We start from the raw sequence: 15940 nt of genomic DNA, 5'->3' as shown, positions 1-15940 counted from the left end.
GCTAAGTCAAAACAAAGTCCACGGTTTAATTTCTGCTTCTGTCAATGTGCCCTATTGCAAAAGTCTATATGCTGTTCAAACCATTCCCTGTTATTGCGTTAAGAAGATATACTTATTTAAAACCGGTAAAACGCATTCGGGGTCGTTTACTGCGAGTGTAATATCTGATCATGCTAGATCATAAAAAAAGGTACGGTTGTTAATACAGAGCACAATAAAACGACAAGTTTCACAGACATCAAATAAACAGCTAACCTCTTTGCGATTTGACCGTAACTAAAGTGTCCCCGTTAGGTTTACGGTGCGCCGGTCGGAAACCTCCCGGTGACAGACATGTGAACGCAGCAGTGCTTCTTAAACGAAAGGTGAAGGAAATCGATAACACTCATTCGGGAAGTCCTCTGTCCTTATTGCATTGCAAAGCTTTTACTGCTCATTAGCAAACGTGCAAGCTCTCCGGTTGTTTGGAAATGTGGCTCAACTGAAACTATAACGATCCCCAGGCGGCACCAAAGCGCGTGGCTCAAGCGTTTAACGCTTTGCTAACAGAAAGGGGTGCAAAAGGGGCGCCGCATCGAAAGATTGTCTGCTTCATATGTGAAGTAATTATACCCTGAAGTTTCCGCGTAAAGATAAAGATATATTCAATAAATGTTAAGGCCGTGAAGAATTTAGTTAGGCCAGCGCAGGCGATGTATGAATACATACCAAAGGGCAAAGTTACATTAAGCAAGACTTTAATGCTATTAAAAAAACAATAATAACTCTAATAGTTCCAAGCAGGAAGAAATAAAGGAAATGAGGGATTAAATAAAATTTAAGAGGAAATAAAAATATCAGAAATTTCTGAATAAGGGATATTTAAAAACTTCCCTACAAGTGATATTGACTATGATAAAGAGGGCAAGTCATGAACGGCTGAATCACCTTTTTAGGTTAGGACCTAGTTCTACAGCTGCTGACCACATTGTTCTTGCGGAGGGCTGCATATACAGGAGGGCGGGGCTTGGTGGCGTTTTTCTGGCTGTCTCATTGGATGCAGGGGTAACACGTGGCCATGACAGAACCTGGTTGTCCTACATTCAACCCCAAACCACGCGTGTTCTAATATTGGCAAGTTCATTTTTATTCATATAGGTGAATAACATGGTCAGTGATTAAACAAAAAAGAAACCTTATTAAGACGAGAACAGAATAAATTAGATAATGATTGCACAAACACTTGTGATTAATTCTGTATATATTTTAAAGACCAGTTTTGGTGTATCCCTAATATGTAAGACTTAAAGTGATGTGATAGATTGAAGGTCTACAGATGTTATCGGTCCTAGATGTCACCCAGAAGCAGCACTTCTCATTTTTGAGGTAAATATTGCTCCATTCCTTCCAGCAGAGATGAAAGACAGACCTTCCGATGTGGGTAAACAGTTTCCTTTCTTTTTTGGACCACCATTCTTTCGGTAGAAGTGACACAGCCTGTTAGGCTGGTTTTACATTCAGAGCAAACGAGGATATTCCTTCTACGCACGAAAATATAGTTGACTATATCACCTTTTACTGACAAATACAATTGGATACATATACACAACAGACAAATCACCTAACGGCAAAAAACCCCCCTTGAAGTGCAGGATGTCCTGCAATGCAGTCGCAGGGTATCGCAGATGGGACCTTGAAGATGTGACGTCTCCAGTATCCCTGCAGCAAAACTGCCTGCTCTGTCCTCCATACCATCTTCAAATGATCCCCCTTCAAAGACACAAACACAGCAGCACAGTTTGTTTTGCTAGAGGCTCCACCACCAGAAATAGCCGGAGCTGATCTGTTTTACAAACCTCTTTGCTGGACAGGCGCCATCATCGCTCCGTCTGATTTGCTTGAATCTTGGTGAGCAATTTCAAATCCCCCGTTCGAATTCCGGAAGCGAGCTTCTCCAGACGGCAGTTCCTCGCACAAGCCGCTGACTCCCGGCCCCAACGAACGACATTGCGGTTCCTACTGCGGCAGAAGCAACTCTTCGTCGGTGACGTCGATGTTCCCCAGGTACCAAAACGCCCAGAAGACCAGGCTGAGGAAGATGATGAGGGGTCCAGTGAATACCAAGAAGTCCCAGAAACTGAGTGGCGCAAAGATGCCAATGAGGAAGATGACGAGGCCGGCCACATCGAATACGATCGCCAGGATGAGGAAGATCAGGCAGCGGCCCACGTAACGCGTGTAGTCCATGTTAGACACGGAGTACAAATGAGACAGAGCAAAGCGTCACTCATTGTCTTCAAAGGCCTGGTCGAGGTGCATTCTTTACATTTCTAACACACCTTGCCTTTCTGTAATCTTGCAGGACGACTTACAGAGAGACGCAGTTGTCAGCGCTGTCGCTTTGGCCTCAGGTCAAGAAAGTGTCTAAGACATCAATGTTGTCATGTAAATGCCACTGGAATAAACACAACCATTTAATCTGAGACTGCCGCTGGTTGGCCAAAAGCATTGTGGTGTAAGATGCCTGCCGATATGTTTCACTGCAGGGAGAACATTCAGGAAATGCTGGGAATAATCAGCATATGTCTCAATTCTTTATATTGATCAATGAACTTATATGGTATATATTACCGTTTGCAGGTGGTATGGTGGCCTCACACCTCTGGGTCCCGGGTTCGAGTCTCCGCCATGGCTCCCTATGTGTGGAATTTGCATGTTCTACCCGTGCCATTGTGGGGTTTCCTACAGGGTCTCTGGTTTCCCCCCCACAGTCCAAAAACAAGCAAGTTGACAACTTCTCTGTAGTTGTGAATGTGTGTGTAAATGGTGTGTCAGGGCCCTTGTGATGGGTTGGCGCCCCACCCTGGGCTATTACCTGCATTGCACCTGTAGCTTCTGGGATAGGCTATGGACTCCTGTGACCCTGTATAGGCAGGTATGATACATGAATGGGTGCATTACTGCTTACTTGAGTACTCATTTTATTCATACATATATTTCTCCATCCATCCATCTTACCGCTTCCATCAACCATTTCTGTTGGTCAGGATTTTGGGGGGCAGAGCCTATGCCAGGAGGGACAGGGCTGCCTGTCTGCTAGAGGGCTTGGACATGTGTATTATCGGTAGTTTAGAGACACCAGTTAGTTTAATTGCATGTTTTTGGACTGTGGGGGTAACCAGAATAGGTGGAGAAAATGCAACCTCCACACACACCGAGTGGAGGTGAGATTCTCGCCCACTGTGAGTACGAAATGCACCTTATTAAACACTTCTGCTGTGCAGCATTTTAGCTAATTTATCTTTCACAGTGAACTAGTCACATCAGAATCAGTTTAATCACCAAATGCACACAGTACACAGGAATTTCACCGGGTGATACAGCGCAGTAGATATTGACAAACTAGTTACATAGTTACATATAGTTTTATAGTAGATACATAAACTACTAAAGAGTTTATATTGTAGCTAACTTGACATATATTTTATTTCATTTGTTTAATTTTTGTTTGTGATATATTGTTTTTTTCTTTTTGTTGTATAGTGTTCATCGTGTCCAGTGGTGTCTCCGTCTATCTATGTGGTTGCAGCAGAAGCAATTTTCCTTCCAGGATCAATAAAGTTTTTTCTGATTCAGTTTCTGATTCAGTTTCTGATTCAGTTCCTGATTCAGTTCCACGTGCCTGGAGATGTGAGGCCAGCATACTGCCCCAAATATATGTCTAAACACTCATTAACTAACATGACACATTAACTCTCTGATGGATTTAAGCTGTTACACAAGCATCATACAGTCCAGCAGTGAAAAGTTCAGACAAGCTCTTAACGTAGATAGTGCACATGGGATGTCACCAGTCCTGCCGCAGGAAATCGCCCCGGTGAGTGCAAGCTAACTGTGCCACTCCTGCACGGTGAGCACCATTGCTGTTCATTAACGATGCAGAAAGAAGAATCGGCGGAAGCGCATTCCGCAGGGCCCGTACAATCTGTGAAGCCCGTTTGGTCGGGGCTCCTGGACGCTGGAGCTGGCCGGACCGGTTCCGCGTGCCACCCACGTCTCTGCTCCGCTCAGAGGTTAAAGATGGGCTGTCTTGGGTAGCTTTGTTTCCTTTTCACGGGAGGGGGCTTCTGGCTCTGCTTTATTATGGGCACCAGGACCAGGCCCACTACCAGCACCATGAGCCCCACGGAGACCAACACGGGGCCCATGATGCTGGCCACTTGCTGGGTGCGAACACCAAAGTAGAGGGCGCTGATCACAGAACCACAAAGGAGCACGGAACCCCCCACAGACATTAAGAGGATGGAGTGCTGGTAAATCGCACAGGTGCTATGCGGCTTGTCTTCCGTCCACACCGACTCACTCTGTGACAGACTGAAGATAGTGGTCTCGGGCTGTGGATTCACTTGGTTACAGGAGGCCTGGCAGACTGGCTGACTCTGAACTTTTACTGGACTGGCTTCCATCTCTAGCTCCCCCTGCTGGTATGGAGGATAACTCATGAGTCAGTGCCCGCTTTTAATGATTCTACTTTGTCAATTATTTTCCTGCAAAACAATTTAAATAGTGATATAATCTTTGTAAGAATACACATGTATGTATATAGTTGGACGTTACCTGGAGCAAGTTGAAGACAAATAACTTTCTTTATGGTTCATCCCATTATTTACTAGTCTAGACCCCTTAGACATACAAGCAGAAAACAAGTATCAGAGTACTGGGTACTGGAACTTCAGTGGGAGGACAATACTACCACCAGTATATCACCAGGATTAATTACCTTCTTCCAATGAAAGTGAGGCATGCTCTGGGTGCCTGAAAATGTTTTTCCGGGCCACGCCCAATAATGTACTAGTTGCCTTTTCCAAACACTCACAATGTCACACCTCTTTTTGTCAAAAATTTGTTAATGTGCAAGTAAAGGATGCAACTAACAAACTTGAGGTGCTAAACTAACAGGAGTGTTTTTAATAAGTAATCGAACAACACTGTCCTGCGTTTTTCATTTCAGCGTCTTCTAAGCCCAATTCCTCTCAACACAATATACAAATATACAAGGTATATGAATAATTAATGATTACCAGTGTTAAAAAGTACTGAAGAAGCACAAATACGCACAGTAAAACCTAAAGGGAGGGATTTAATGGTACCGACCTGAGCGTCTCCCTGTGTCTGCAGGGGAATGACTCTGCTGGCCTGCCTCTCTTTTTGGAAGCAGGTCTCAGTTCCAGCCATTGGGCGTGCAGGTGGGATCCAGTGATGTGACAACAGCCTGCTCCTTCAGTCTCGCTCTCCTTCACTGGCACTCTGGACCGCATCTGACCCAGCGTGCTGGGAGGGGGCGGAGCCATGCGGGCGTGGATCAGACTCACTGTGGGAGGCGGGAAGGAAAGATACCCAGCCACCAAACTCACCCCAGAGACACTGTCACTATTGTCCGGATCTCTAAACAGGCCTACATTCCCACTGTAGACTAAGCTTCTCCTTGACCAGTTTGCCATTGGTGTGACCCAACAGAAGCTTAAATCCCATTCACTGAACTACCTGAGCAGAGATAATGAGGTCAGTCTCATATGTAAAATTAAATAATTGGGATTTTACTGCAATAGCTTGCCACTTCTTGTTCACACATACTATAATGTCAAGGCAGATTACTAAATTAAGGGCAGTAAATATTATGACAAAAATGTGCATTTTCCAGTACATGTGTGGGCACTGGGGAAATCTGATTACATCTATCTGATTACATCAAGAAGGTCACGCGGTGTTTCCATGGATACGTGCAGCCATAGCTCCCATGTTTTGTATGGACTCTTATTCTATCCCGGGAATGACCAACTGACTCGAAACAAACACTCCTTAATCCAGCTGGCGTATTTGTATTCTGCCATTTTCAGCGTCTAACTTTCTATTGATCTTCAACTATCTGAACAATTGAATCAAATTCTAATTATGAAAGCAGGAGTGACCATTTTCTGAGGGTCGATTTGCTGACTTTTTTAATTGAAAACGAAGAGTTGTAGACAGATACGTATGTCGGGTGTGTCAATGAACAGACCGACACCCTTTCATGCAAACTAGGCTGTAGAATAAATTAATTTCTTTCCTTATACACTCGCATTCCTTGACACATCATTCCGTTCAACCTTGGCTGTCTGAGCCTCCGTGCCAGATTCCTCCCTGGCCGAGCTAAGCGGACTCAAGCTGCCTGCGACCCAAGTGTGTCTTGTCTATTTATGGCCAGTCCCAAATAAATGTCCCTGCTAGCCCTCATGCACGCTGTCAAAACTTCTTAGTGATTATATGGGAAAACAAACGTCGTCTTCGCGTGCTTTATTATATTGCACTGCTTGGTAAAAAAAAAGATATTTCGTGTTAATTTTGAGGAAAATTTGGATAATTGGAGGAAATCACGAAGAGACCCAAACTTCTGGAGCTTTGAGTCAGAAATATTACTTACTAAGCCACCATGCCGTCTGTTTGACAGTATTAATAACGTACGTTCTATATTCGAAGAATTTTCGTTTCATTTACAAGTTGCCATTGTTTTGAAACTGTTTTGTGCTAAACAAAATATTCAACCACGCGAGGGCGACATATCCCAAAAAATGTTTCCGAAACAATCCATTTAAAAACTTCTGCTCATGATCAGTAGACAGTCGGTGTAGTAGTTTGATGACGAAATGGAAAAAAAACATAAGATGAATTATTCATTACAATATTAGTTAAATATCCCTCAGAATATGGTCTTTAATATAGCTCTGCAGCCTAATGGCATTTAATTCTAATCTCACTGTAAGTGGTCTCTTTCTAATCACTGCTAACAATCATTTCTCTTGGTCTGCATCTCGTTTGATTTTTCTAAATATTTATGGCTGTGTGGAGCATCATACCGAACCTGGATAGAGGAGATTAAAGACCAGTGTTGGGAGAGGTGATATATATACATACATATTACAAAAAAAACGTCTGCCTGTTGCCAATGAAAGGCACTGAGACTTAGTCTGTTCCCCTATCAGAAAAATCAATTATTCATCTTGCGGTGCGAACATTTCCCGCCTGACGCCGGCACCGCCGGAAGATTTACTCCACCTCAGAGGGAGGCGCTCACCGGGGGATCCCACCATGTGCGTGTGGTCGGGTCTCCTTCAGGGCCCCGCCCCAAAAAGGGGTGGGGAGTTTCAGATTAGAGAGCCAGAACTGTCTTCTGATAGGCAGATATGAGCTATTGGGCCTAGTAATGCTTCAAATAATAAACAAACAAGCAAACACAAATAAACACAACAACAACGATGCATTTTCTTTGTCACATTGTTACATGTATTTTTCATACTGAATAAGCTTCACAATAAAATAAAAAAAAACAACTAAAACTTAATGAGACACTCAGTAGAAGTAAAACAGCCATAAGATTAAGCAGGAATAAAAACAGAGACTAGATGCAATAGGAAGGGAAAATGTGTAAGTAAACACTAGTATAAAAACAAATAATAATAGTATAAATTAAAATTAAGTTACATAGTTAGAAATTAATGAACATAGACAATAAGACTGAGAGTCGCACATCACCGGCACGTGGCAGCTTAAGACACGCTCTCCCATGTGTTACGGTTTGCTGTGCGGTTGTTGACGCAGCATAGACTTGCTAGCATGAACGTAAAAGAGTTTTGGGAAGTGTGCCTGTGACGCTGACACCGCTTCTGCACAATCGAAACGGTGTCCTCAGCTTGTGCCCCATGACAGGGAACTCCCCTCTCAGCCTGTGCCCTCAGACAAAAGACGCCTGATAATTAACAGATAAAGGCTGGGGTTTCCACGCCACTGCGCTGATGACGTTTCGGGGTTAGGAAGTGCATTTGCATAAGGTATCTGCAGCAGGGCTGTGGTGAAATGGACCGTGGAGGGGAGTTTTAATTGAAACTGGAAAGAGCGGGGAAGACGAAGTGCCTAATCCCTTGGGGGGGCCTGGACCTTTCTGCTGGACCTGAAGAAATGGACCAGGGATCCGAAGCCGCAGGCAACCGGCATGACTGTAAAATCGATCGCGCTCACCACAGACACGCACTGTCATAGGCGACTCTAGGCATTTCTCCCTGCGGAGGGCAAAGTGGTAGGGCTCAGTCATTCAGCCACATAAATAAATTTGTAAAAAAAAAAAAGTACATACATACAATAAATTATTATTATACATCGATATGACTAACACAAGCCACATTTTCAAAAATAACTGCACAATATATTTAAATTTGATCGAGTTTAATGTTTAAATAGCGTGTTGATTTGACCAGTAGGGGGTGCAATTGCACCCCTGCAAGATCGTATATGCAAGCTGAACACGAGCCCAGCTTATCCCCTTGTACTCCGCTGTATTTGGATCAATGCCCGTATTTCACTTTAAACCAAACAAGTCAAAGCTCTTTAGTTACACATCGTAGTCTAATGGTCTCCTGCACAGGATGCAAAGTAAGTGTTGGCCAGTTACAGCCGGACAAGTGAACAGCTAGAAACACAAGTAAGTTAATGAGCCTCCCCAGCCAGGTCGCCACCTCCCAGCAAGGCCATGTTTTCTTTCCCAGATGGAAGAAGGCAATGAAGTCTTAACAGAACTACAGACAGACAGGGTGTTCTAAGCGATCGTGGGAGTTTTACTTACACAAAAATGTTCTGAGGGCACAAAGAAAAAAGATTGATTCAAAGATATAACCAATCAGATTGTAGAGGAGGTGGGTCCAAGCAACTAGAAGACATCTGATTGGTTGTTCCAGTCTCCTCTAGTAATCAGATAAGCTGACTGTAAGCAGCAGTCACAGCTTAAGCCTGGACAGATACCAAAATCAGAGTGAGTGGCTCTTGTGGCTGTTTATATAGCTTTGTTAACCGCTGATGCTTCCTGGGGTCACAGTTTTGTGTTCCCGCCTGCAACATCCATTCTTGAAAGTGGGTTCCGCGCGGAACTATGGAACATAGCAAATGTTAGTGACTTCCTGTCCTTCGCAATACCCATATATTCTTCTTACCATTGACTAATATTATCAAAAACCATAAAAGTATATGAATGTCTTGATGTTTTTTCTTGTCAGCGATGCGTTAGGAAGACAGTGCGTCTGGACTGGGCCAAACCCCGATACATAAATGAACCTTCCAGTGAGATAGAGCCGTTGATCTCTGTGTTATGATGTACGTCTCCGACAGCTGCCCCAGGGACAAGCACGCATGCAGACAGCTGGACATACAAGATTGCGACAGCCCTGAGCAAACCACAGAGATCAATCTCCATCCCACCGCTACGTCATTCAGGTTGCGTCCATGGCCTCTGGTCACCTGGCAGAGCCCAGAAATCACGATTCACCCGGAGACACACCTGTAGAGAGAGTGAAGCTTTTAGACCATTTCTGCCGGCACATCCATTCAAAATTTGAACTGTGTGGACTGGAGGACCTTCCCATGGTCTCATCACTCTGCAGACACGTTCAGGGCTTTTGGCCCTCAGACCCAGCAGGCGAATCTAGAACCACAACCTGCAACCTACAAACCCTTCTCCCATGAAAGAGGGCACTGCTACACCTGGCCTGTAGGGGCGCTGCAGGTCCTGTCTCCACTGGACTAGTATCTGTTTCGCTTGACCTGCTTCCTCAAATCCAGCTCTCTTGACCCAATCCTACATATACAAGTAATGCAGCTTGTTAGCTGGGCACCTCAAAGTCTACGGCATTTAGGTAAATGGCTCCTGTAATGTATATTATGATAATACTTATACGTAATGTAATGTTTAATTTATTATTGCATATACCAATGTTTATGGACAATGTAAATAATAAAACACATCAGAAATGTAGAGAATGGATGAAATGTGAGGAACTTCTGGGCACTAAGGAAGAAAATGGGGACTAAGGCACCAGGAGTGAGAAAAGGGTAATTTGCTGCCTGAAGTGGCAGATGTGTGAACCGTAAGCTAACAGACTTCAGCTGGAATTCAGGATCAGCCCCACGAGCCCTGCAGCAGATCCAGTGCCTGCAGACAGCTGCGCAGTGTGAGCCACTGAATGAGCAGATCGGGCTTCCGTCGCCAAGCATGAGAAGGTCCTAACATTGCTAACATTGCTAATATTGCTAACATTGCCATCAACAGTATCCTAAGTATATATATTAGTACCCGTATGTATACATACAAACCCACCTTATCTCTCGATGTCTGGCACCAACCACTAAAGCAAATCCCTTGTATGTGTGAACGTACTTGGCAATAAACTCTATTCTGATTCTGAGTGAGTCAACAGACTGAACACTGCTAAACACTGTGACTGGACAGTAGTGACCCTATGACTGAAAACTGTTTATACAGTAACTGAGTAGTACTGACCCTGTTACTGAACACTACTTACACTGTGATTAAGCAGTACTGACCCTGTATAAACATGCACAGAAGTTCATCCATCCATCCATCCATCCATCCATCCATCCATCCATCCATCCATCCATCTTCTAGTCCAAGGGCAGTGGAACCCTGGAGGAGATGCCAGTCCAGTGCAGGACACACACACACACACACACACACACACACACACACACACACACACACACACACACAGGTTGGTTTGTAATTATATCTTTGTGGGGACTCTCCATTCATTTCTATGGAAAAAACCCTAATCCGAATTATGAGAAACTTAACCCTAACCTAGGCCTAACCATAACTATCAGCATCATTTTTAGGTTTTTGACTGCTGTCACATATTTAAAAAAAAAGGTCCCCGCAATGTCAAAATAACAGGTTTTTATCGCATTGTGGGTACATTTGGTCCCCGCATTGTAATCTATGCATACTCCCTCCCTACACACATCGAACAGGCATGTTCATGCGGCCTGGCACACATCATATGTTACACAGAGCGCTCTTCATACATAGGTATTAGACCTTTGAATGCTACGCTCCGCGACAGCCTGCGTATACTCAGGCAGTCTGCCTGGAGTACGTCTGCATTCTGGGAACGACACCAGCCAGTGACAGGCACCATCGCTGCTTTCGCCTTCCGGGTCGGTCAGGGCCTTGCTGGTTGTGCTAAAAAAACGTGTACATTTAACGAGGCCTTCTTTAACGAGTGTGGGAATCGGGTGCAGTAAAACGCGCCACAAGAAACAAATTGCCCATGAAAGAGACGTTACATTGCACAGACACTCAACTGCTTCACTGGAATACGCAAGTATCACTAATAAACTACTGATTCACTGCAAAATAGCCTCTCAGTCTCAGTCATGGTCAGATTACTGCAGTCCTTCTGCCAAACTGTAGCCTTCTCGCCCTGTCCCCAGGCTCTCATTTCCCCCCGCCTGGAGACTGTGGCCCTCAAAAGCAAGACTGATTCACTGAATCCCCCCCCCCAAACCACCCCAACCACTGCCCCCTTTTTCCACGTCATGTGATCTTGGTTGCCATAGCAACACTGCTACTCTACTTCCTGCACCTTCTCAACTCTCATCAGCAGCAGAGCCGCTCATTGGTTTTCTTATCCGATCGCTCTCCCCCTCTCTACGTTTCTAAAAGCAAGAATAATAAAAAAAAAACGCATGATGGATGGCCTATTGCGTGTCCTTGGCGAACTTTAAATGTGCTGTGATCTTCGTCTCTCAGAGACTCTTATGCATCATTAGGCCTGGAATGTGCACCGCAGAGCCATTACTGTATATTACTACTGTGCCACCGTACAATTAAACTTTAGTCCTGTCCTAAATATTAATTATACAATATTGTGGGACCTGAAGGGAAAGGGGAGTCTGTAATTTGCAGTTTCAAGTCAAAGGCTCTGTGTGTAATAATAACTTTTACTTACGGCTCTTTAGATTCTCAAGTATTATCGGAATTCGGTTTTAAGTGTCATTCTGACAGCAATTCAGTGTCTGGTTTTCTCAAGCTGGTCCTTACTCTCTAATCATTTTTTTCCACCTGCCAATACATTGTACTTTTTCATTATTTTAAAATTTTCTTTTACAGTTTTACAGTCTGGGCCCATTATTATAGCTAGGTTGTTTCACTGGTGCGTTCTGGGTTAAGTACTTGGCTCAGTAGTTTAACAACAGCCTCATGTGCTTTGGTCCAGTTTTTTGGGTCCAGCCTGTGGCTGCTGTTGCCAGGCAGCACGCAGTGATGGAGAGCAGCAGGGACGAGCTGATAAAAGAGGCAGGGAATAGGGTTAGCCTCGCAGATGCGGAAGGCGAGGAGTGCAGGCAGCCGCACGCGGAGCGGCCGGACACTGCTCAGACGCGATTACGTTTCTGACAGGCCCCCGCTCCGTGTACTTCACGCTCAGAATAGTTTAATCACGGTGTCACCATTCACAGCCTGCCCACCACCTGCCTGGTGGAAAACAGCACTGAAAAGTTCACGCAGATGCACTTTCAGGTGACCTTTTCATTTTGGATTTTGTTGTCTTCTGTGTTTTCCTGTTTCCGGCTCGCCTGCTTCTCGGCTGTACATCTCTTCAGCCCTGATAGCGTGGTAACAGGTCAGAAATCCTAACGACTGCTATACACGCAGGGGTAAAGGTCAATCTAAAGAAAGATTTACACTTAATGAAATGTGGATATATATTCCCGAGGGTTGGTTTCATTGAGAAAAGAAATGTATAGAAAAAAGGCAGTGTTTTAGAGTTTCGCCATGTATAGATTTTTACTGAATGGCCTTGCTCGGTTTTCTAAAAACCATTATTCTCTGGTCGCAGTGAATCCAAGTGTAAGCAGGAATTAGCAGAGCGGCAGCGAATGCAGTCGTTAAACTCGACACAGTGCGCGAGTCAGACGTGACAGAACTGATTGTCTCGATCAATGTGACAATCAGAACAAACCGAGTCTCCGTGAGCCTGACGCCATTCTGCAGGCTTGAAAGGAGTCTGCTGAAGCAAGGAGTTCCCGACTCTAGCGAAGAATGGCTCCTTTTAATCACTCGGCGGTTCAGTGATAACATCTCCGGTCCTGTCCTGTCCTGTCCTTGTGGCCCAGGCATGGGAGCCATTGTTCAGGCAAGTAATTGTAGCAGAACGCTATACCCAACAGAAGCTTCTACACAACTTCTGCGTCCTCCCAGCCGCATTGCAGAAGATTGGAATCATTAGAGTGAAGGGTGACATTTCTATTAATTAAGTTATTAGTGGAGCGGGAATCACTCGGGACAGGATGCAGAAATGGATTGGGGGTATGGAATGCTAAGTGGGATTTTGAGGGTTGAGAACAGGGGTAACAGCAGCCAACACAAACTGGCGGAAATAGGTGGAACAAATCACATGACAGCTTAGGCCACCTGACTCCTCCCACTTCGGATGACCACACCCACCCATCACAGGATGCAATTCCTTCCATGTTGACATACAGGCTACCTGGAGACATTTGCTTTTGTTATTCCTACTGTAATGTGTGACTCACGCTCATTCGAAACAGGAGCGCTTCACAGTCCATGTGACTCAGGAGAGGATTCTGGGGCTTCTGTCTGGTTTATAAACTGTTAGAAGTTCATCTGGCCACTGATTTAGATGTGAAGGGCCCACATGCTGGAGAGGAGAAGATTGAGTCGTAATTTTCACTTGCATTTTTTTAATACTTTTTTTGCTCTGTGCAGCTAGGTATTTTACTGCCAGATCCAGCATTAATCACCCCAGATTAATCACCTAGCTGTAGATTCCAGAAGCAGGAATCCTTAGCCATAATAATGTAGAGTGACAGCCAGTTAATGGAAGGAATCCCGGCAGAATTCAGGCTGAGACAATGATCACAAAAGGCTGATTATTCTAACCCAGAATGATGGGCCAACGCTTGCCAGTCCCCTCATGTAATACTGCAGGACATCGGCCTCGAACCAGGCTCACTCAGAAAAGCCACACCGCTACCCCAGCTAACAGGGAACATTCCCAGAACTTTAGCCACCGTTCTGTGAAGGTCTTCGCAAAGTTAGGAGAGAACGTTCGTACTGTAACATTAACAGAATGTTATTTACGAATTTTGCAATTTAAATAACGGTTCTGTCAATGTCAGCGCAATTTGTACATGAACATCCTTTTAACGCAGTTAGTGTTGAAAAATATTGTCTTATAATAAATAAACCTTTGCTGTGGAATGTGACAGTGCCCGTGCTGTTCTGTCAAACCCTTTGCATGTTTCTATATTATGGTTCTTCATTGTAGTAGTGGAATAACATTCTAGGAACATCAGTAATACTGGACATTTTGAACATTAAACATTCCAAGAGCAAAAAATGGTAACATTAAACGTGTATAATGTGTTATCGATACCAATAAAGTACCATAGAAATACTTATAACCATTTATACAAAAGCATAACACATTATAGCCCTGTGTATTATGCATTATGGATGTTCTATGAAGCTCTCATCTATAATGCTCTATAAATATCTTCATAATGCATTATAATGTCTCATGCTGACCATTATAATGCATTATGAAGGTATCTATAGCTCCATAGACCATTCATAATGCATAAGAAACATGGTTATAATGTCATACCTTCTTATAAACAGTTATAGCCGGATTTATAATACTTTATTAATGTATTATAATGCATTATGAAGGTATCTAAAACGCATCATGATGACTGCTTTAAGTAAAGTGTTAACCGAAACGTAGTTAGTGGAGATGCAACCAAATTATAAGAGTTTATGGTCTTGGTAGCTCTTCTGATTGAGTGCAAACGTGGCTGAAATCTTTCTTTGCACGTCCAGTATCGCAGTGCTGCCAGTGTTACACTTCGCAGTTACTTTGCTGTGATGTGTTCCAGTGCGTATGTATGTCTTTGTTACCCGGTTCTGTCTTTGCCTCCCTGTTAATGTGTAAAACTTGTAATTAACAAGGATCACTCCAGTTGCCTAATACTTGCTGAAATTCTGCACAGCAACTGCAGTGATTTAGTAGTTAAATTTGAAATTATTTACATAATTCCTGTCAGGCAATAGCAAATAATACACATGAGCAGAGGGCAATTGCTTTCTGATAGCAATATGTTTTCTGTTTTACCCTTAAAAGCAGATCAATTATTTGCACAAACGAATGTTTACTGCAAGCTAATTATTCTCTGCAGGGGGGGGCCTGCTGCGTTTGATGTGTTTTGGCAACGGCAAGTGATAGTTCAGGAAAATATACAGTTTCCTGAAGTTTTATTCCACTGGGAATTTTTAAATGTCGTTTGTGCACCTAGAGAAAGAGAGTCAGGAATTCAGTTCTGCACTCACCATTTTCACAATGTAAGGCAATAAAACAGAAAGTATAGCGACAAAAAAACCAAGCATAGCTACAGGAAACCCCAACACCAGCCATCAGCAATAAAAGGGCAAAACCCAGAATGCCTGGTTCCTGTCGTTTGTCTCTCAGGCAACTGCGCCGTGAATGAACAGCACGAAGTTTCCTGCAGCCATGATAGTGGACGAACTACAACAGGAATTTAATTAGAGTTTGAGTTAAACAATCCAGCGTTATAATAAATAAAGAAATTTAAAAAGCCACCCTACAATTTGCATTATGCTCACTGGAGCCAAACAGTCAGAATTAATGTGCGAGGGAAAATGGGGGGGGGGGAATGTGCCACTTCATTCATGATTATTAATTTAAATAAGATTGAGGATATTCAGCTACTGGACTGTAACACAGTAGCTCAGACTCTCTCACTCTGCCGCAATGCTTATTTGTCCGTGATGCGTGAAATGTGGCATTCCTCGGGGTGACAATTAACACAAGCGATGTTAGCGACAAAAAGCCCCACTTAATTAGCCTTCGCGTGAAGCCCTGCTGGATTTTAAAGGACATTATTTCATGCATCAAACTCCTCTCCTGGTGCCGGGCCACATCTGATTTAAGGCTTGGGGAGAAACAGCCTATTGTTAAGTCGAGGCGCTTGAAAAGGCCATAAATCCATAAGAAATGAAAGGCTTTTAGAAAGTGCCGTTAGTGTAATAGCGCGGACTCAT

At 43.8% G+C, this 15940-nt stretch overlaps 1 protein-coding gene and 1 long non-coding RNA gene across 2 annotated transcripts; both read right to left on the bottom strand.

The window, feature by feature from the left end:
• Window positions 1-720: 720 nt before the first annotated feature.
• On the bottom strand, window positions 721-2254 carry LOC125717926 (uncharacterized). The gene is made up of 2 exons (XR_007384715.1): window positions 1836-2254; window positions 721-1749 (listed from the first exon to the last, which is right to left on the bottom strand). It is a non-coding gene; the product is annotated as an uncharacterized LOC125717926 (long non-coding RNA).
• Window positions 2255-3311: 1057 nt separating this feature from the next.
• Window positions 3312-5282, bottom strand: LOC125717925 (phosphoinositide-interacting protein-like). The gene is made up of 2 exons (XM_048991299.1): window positions 5134-5282; window positions 3312-4460 (listed from the first exon to the last, which is right to left on the bottom strand). The coding sequence occupies exons 1-2, from the start codon at window positions 5212-5214 to the stop codon at window positions 4047-4049; spliced, it is 495 nt and encodes a 164-aa protein (XP_048847256.1). The 5' UTR covers window positions 5215-5282; the 3' UTR covers window positions 3312-4046.
• Between the last annotated feature and the right edge of the window lie 10658 nt (window positions 5283-15940).

This window comes from Brienomyrus brachyistius, chromosome 22 (genome assembly GCF_023856365.1).
Source record: "Brienomyrus brachyistius isolate T26 chromosome 22, BBRACH_0.4, whole genome shotgun sequence".
Classification (NCBI taxonomy): Eukaryota; Metazoa; Chordata; class Actinopteri; order Osteoglossiformes; family Mormyridae; genus Brienomyrus; species Brienomyrus brachyistius.
Note: the sequence above shows the minus strand (reverse complement) of the source record. Positions and strands in the feature narration are given on the sequence as shown.

Bases quoted from the DNA above. Each gene is read 5' to 3' on its own strand.
- LOC125717925 (XM_048991299.1), bottom strand. From the start codon at position 5,214: ATGGCTGGAACTGAGACCTGCTTCCAAAAAGAGAGGCAGGCCAGCAGA. The intron at 4,461-5,133 runs GTCGGTACCATT...CCTCCATACCAG, and splicing joins AGACACAGGGAGACGCTCAG to CAGGGGGAGCTAGAGATGGA.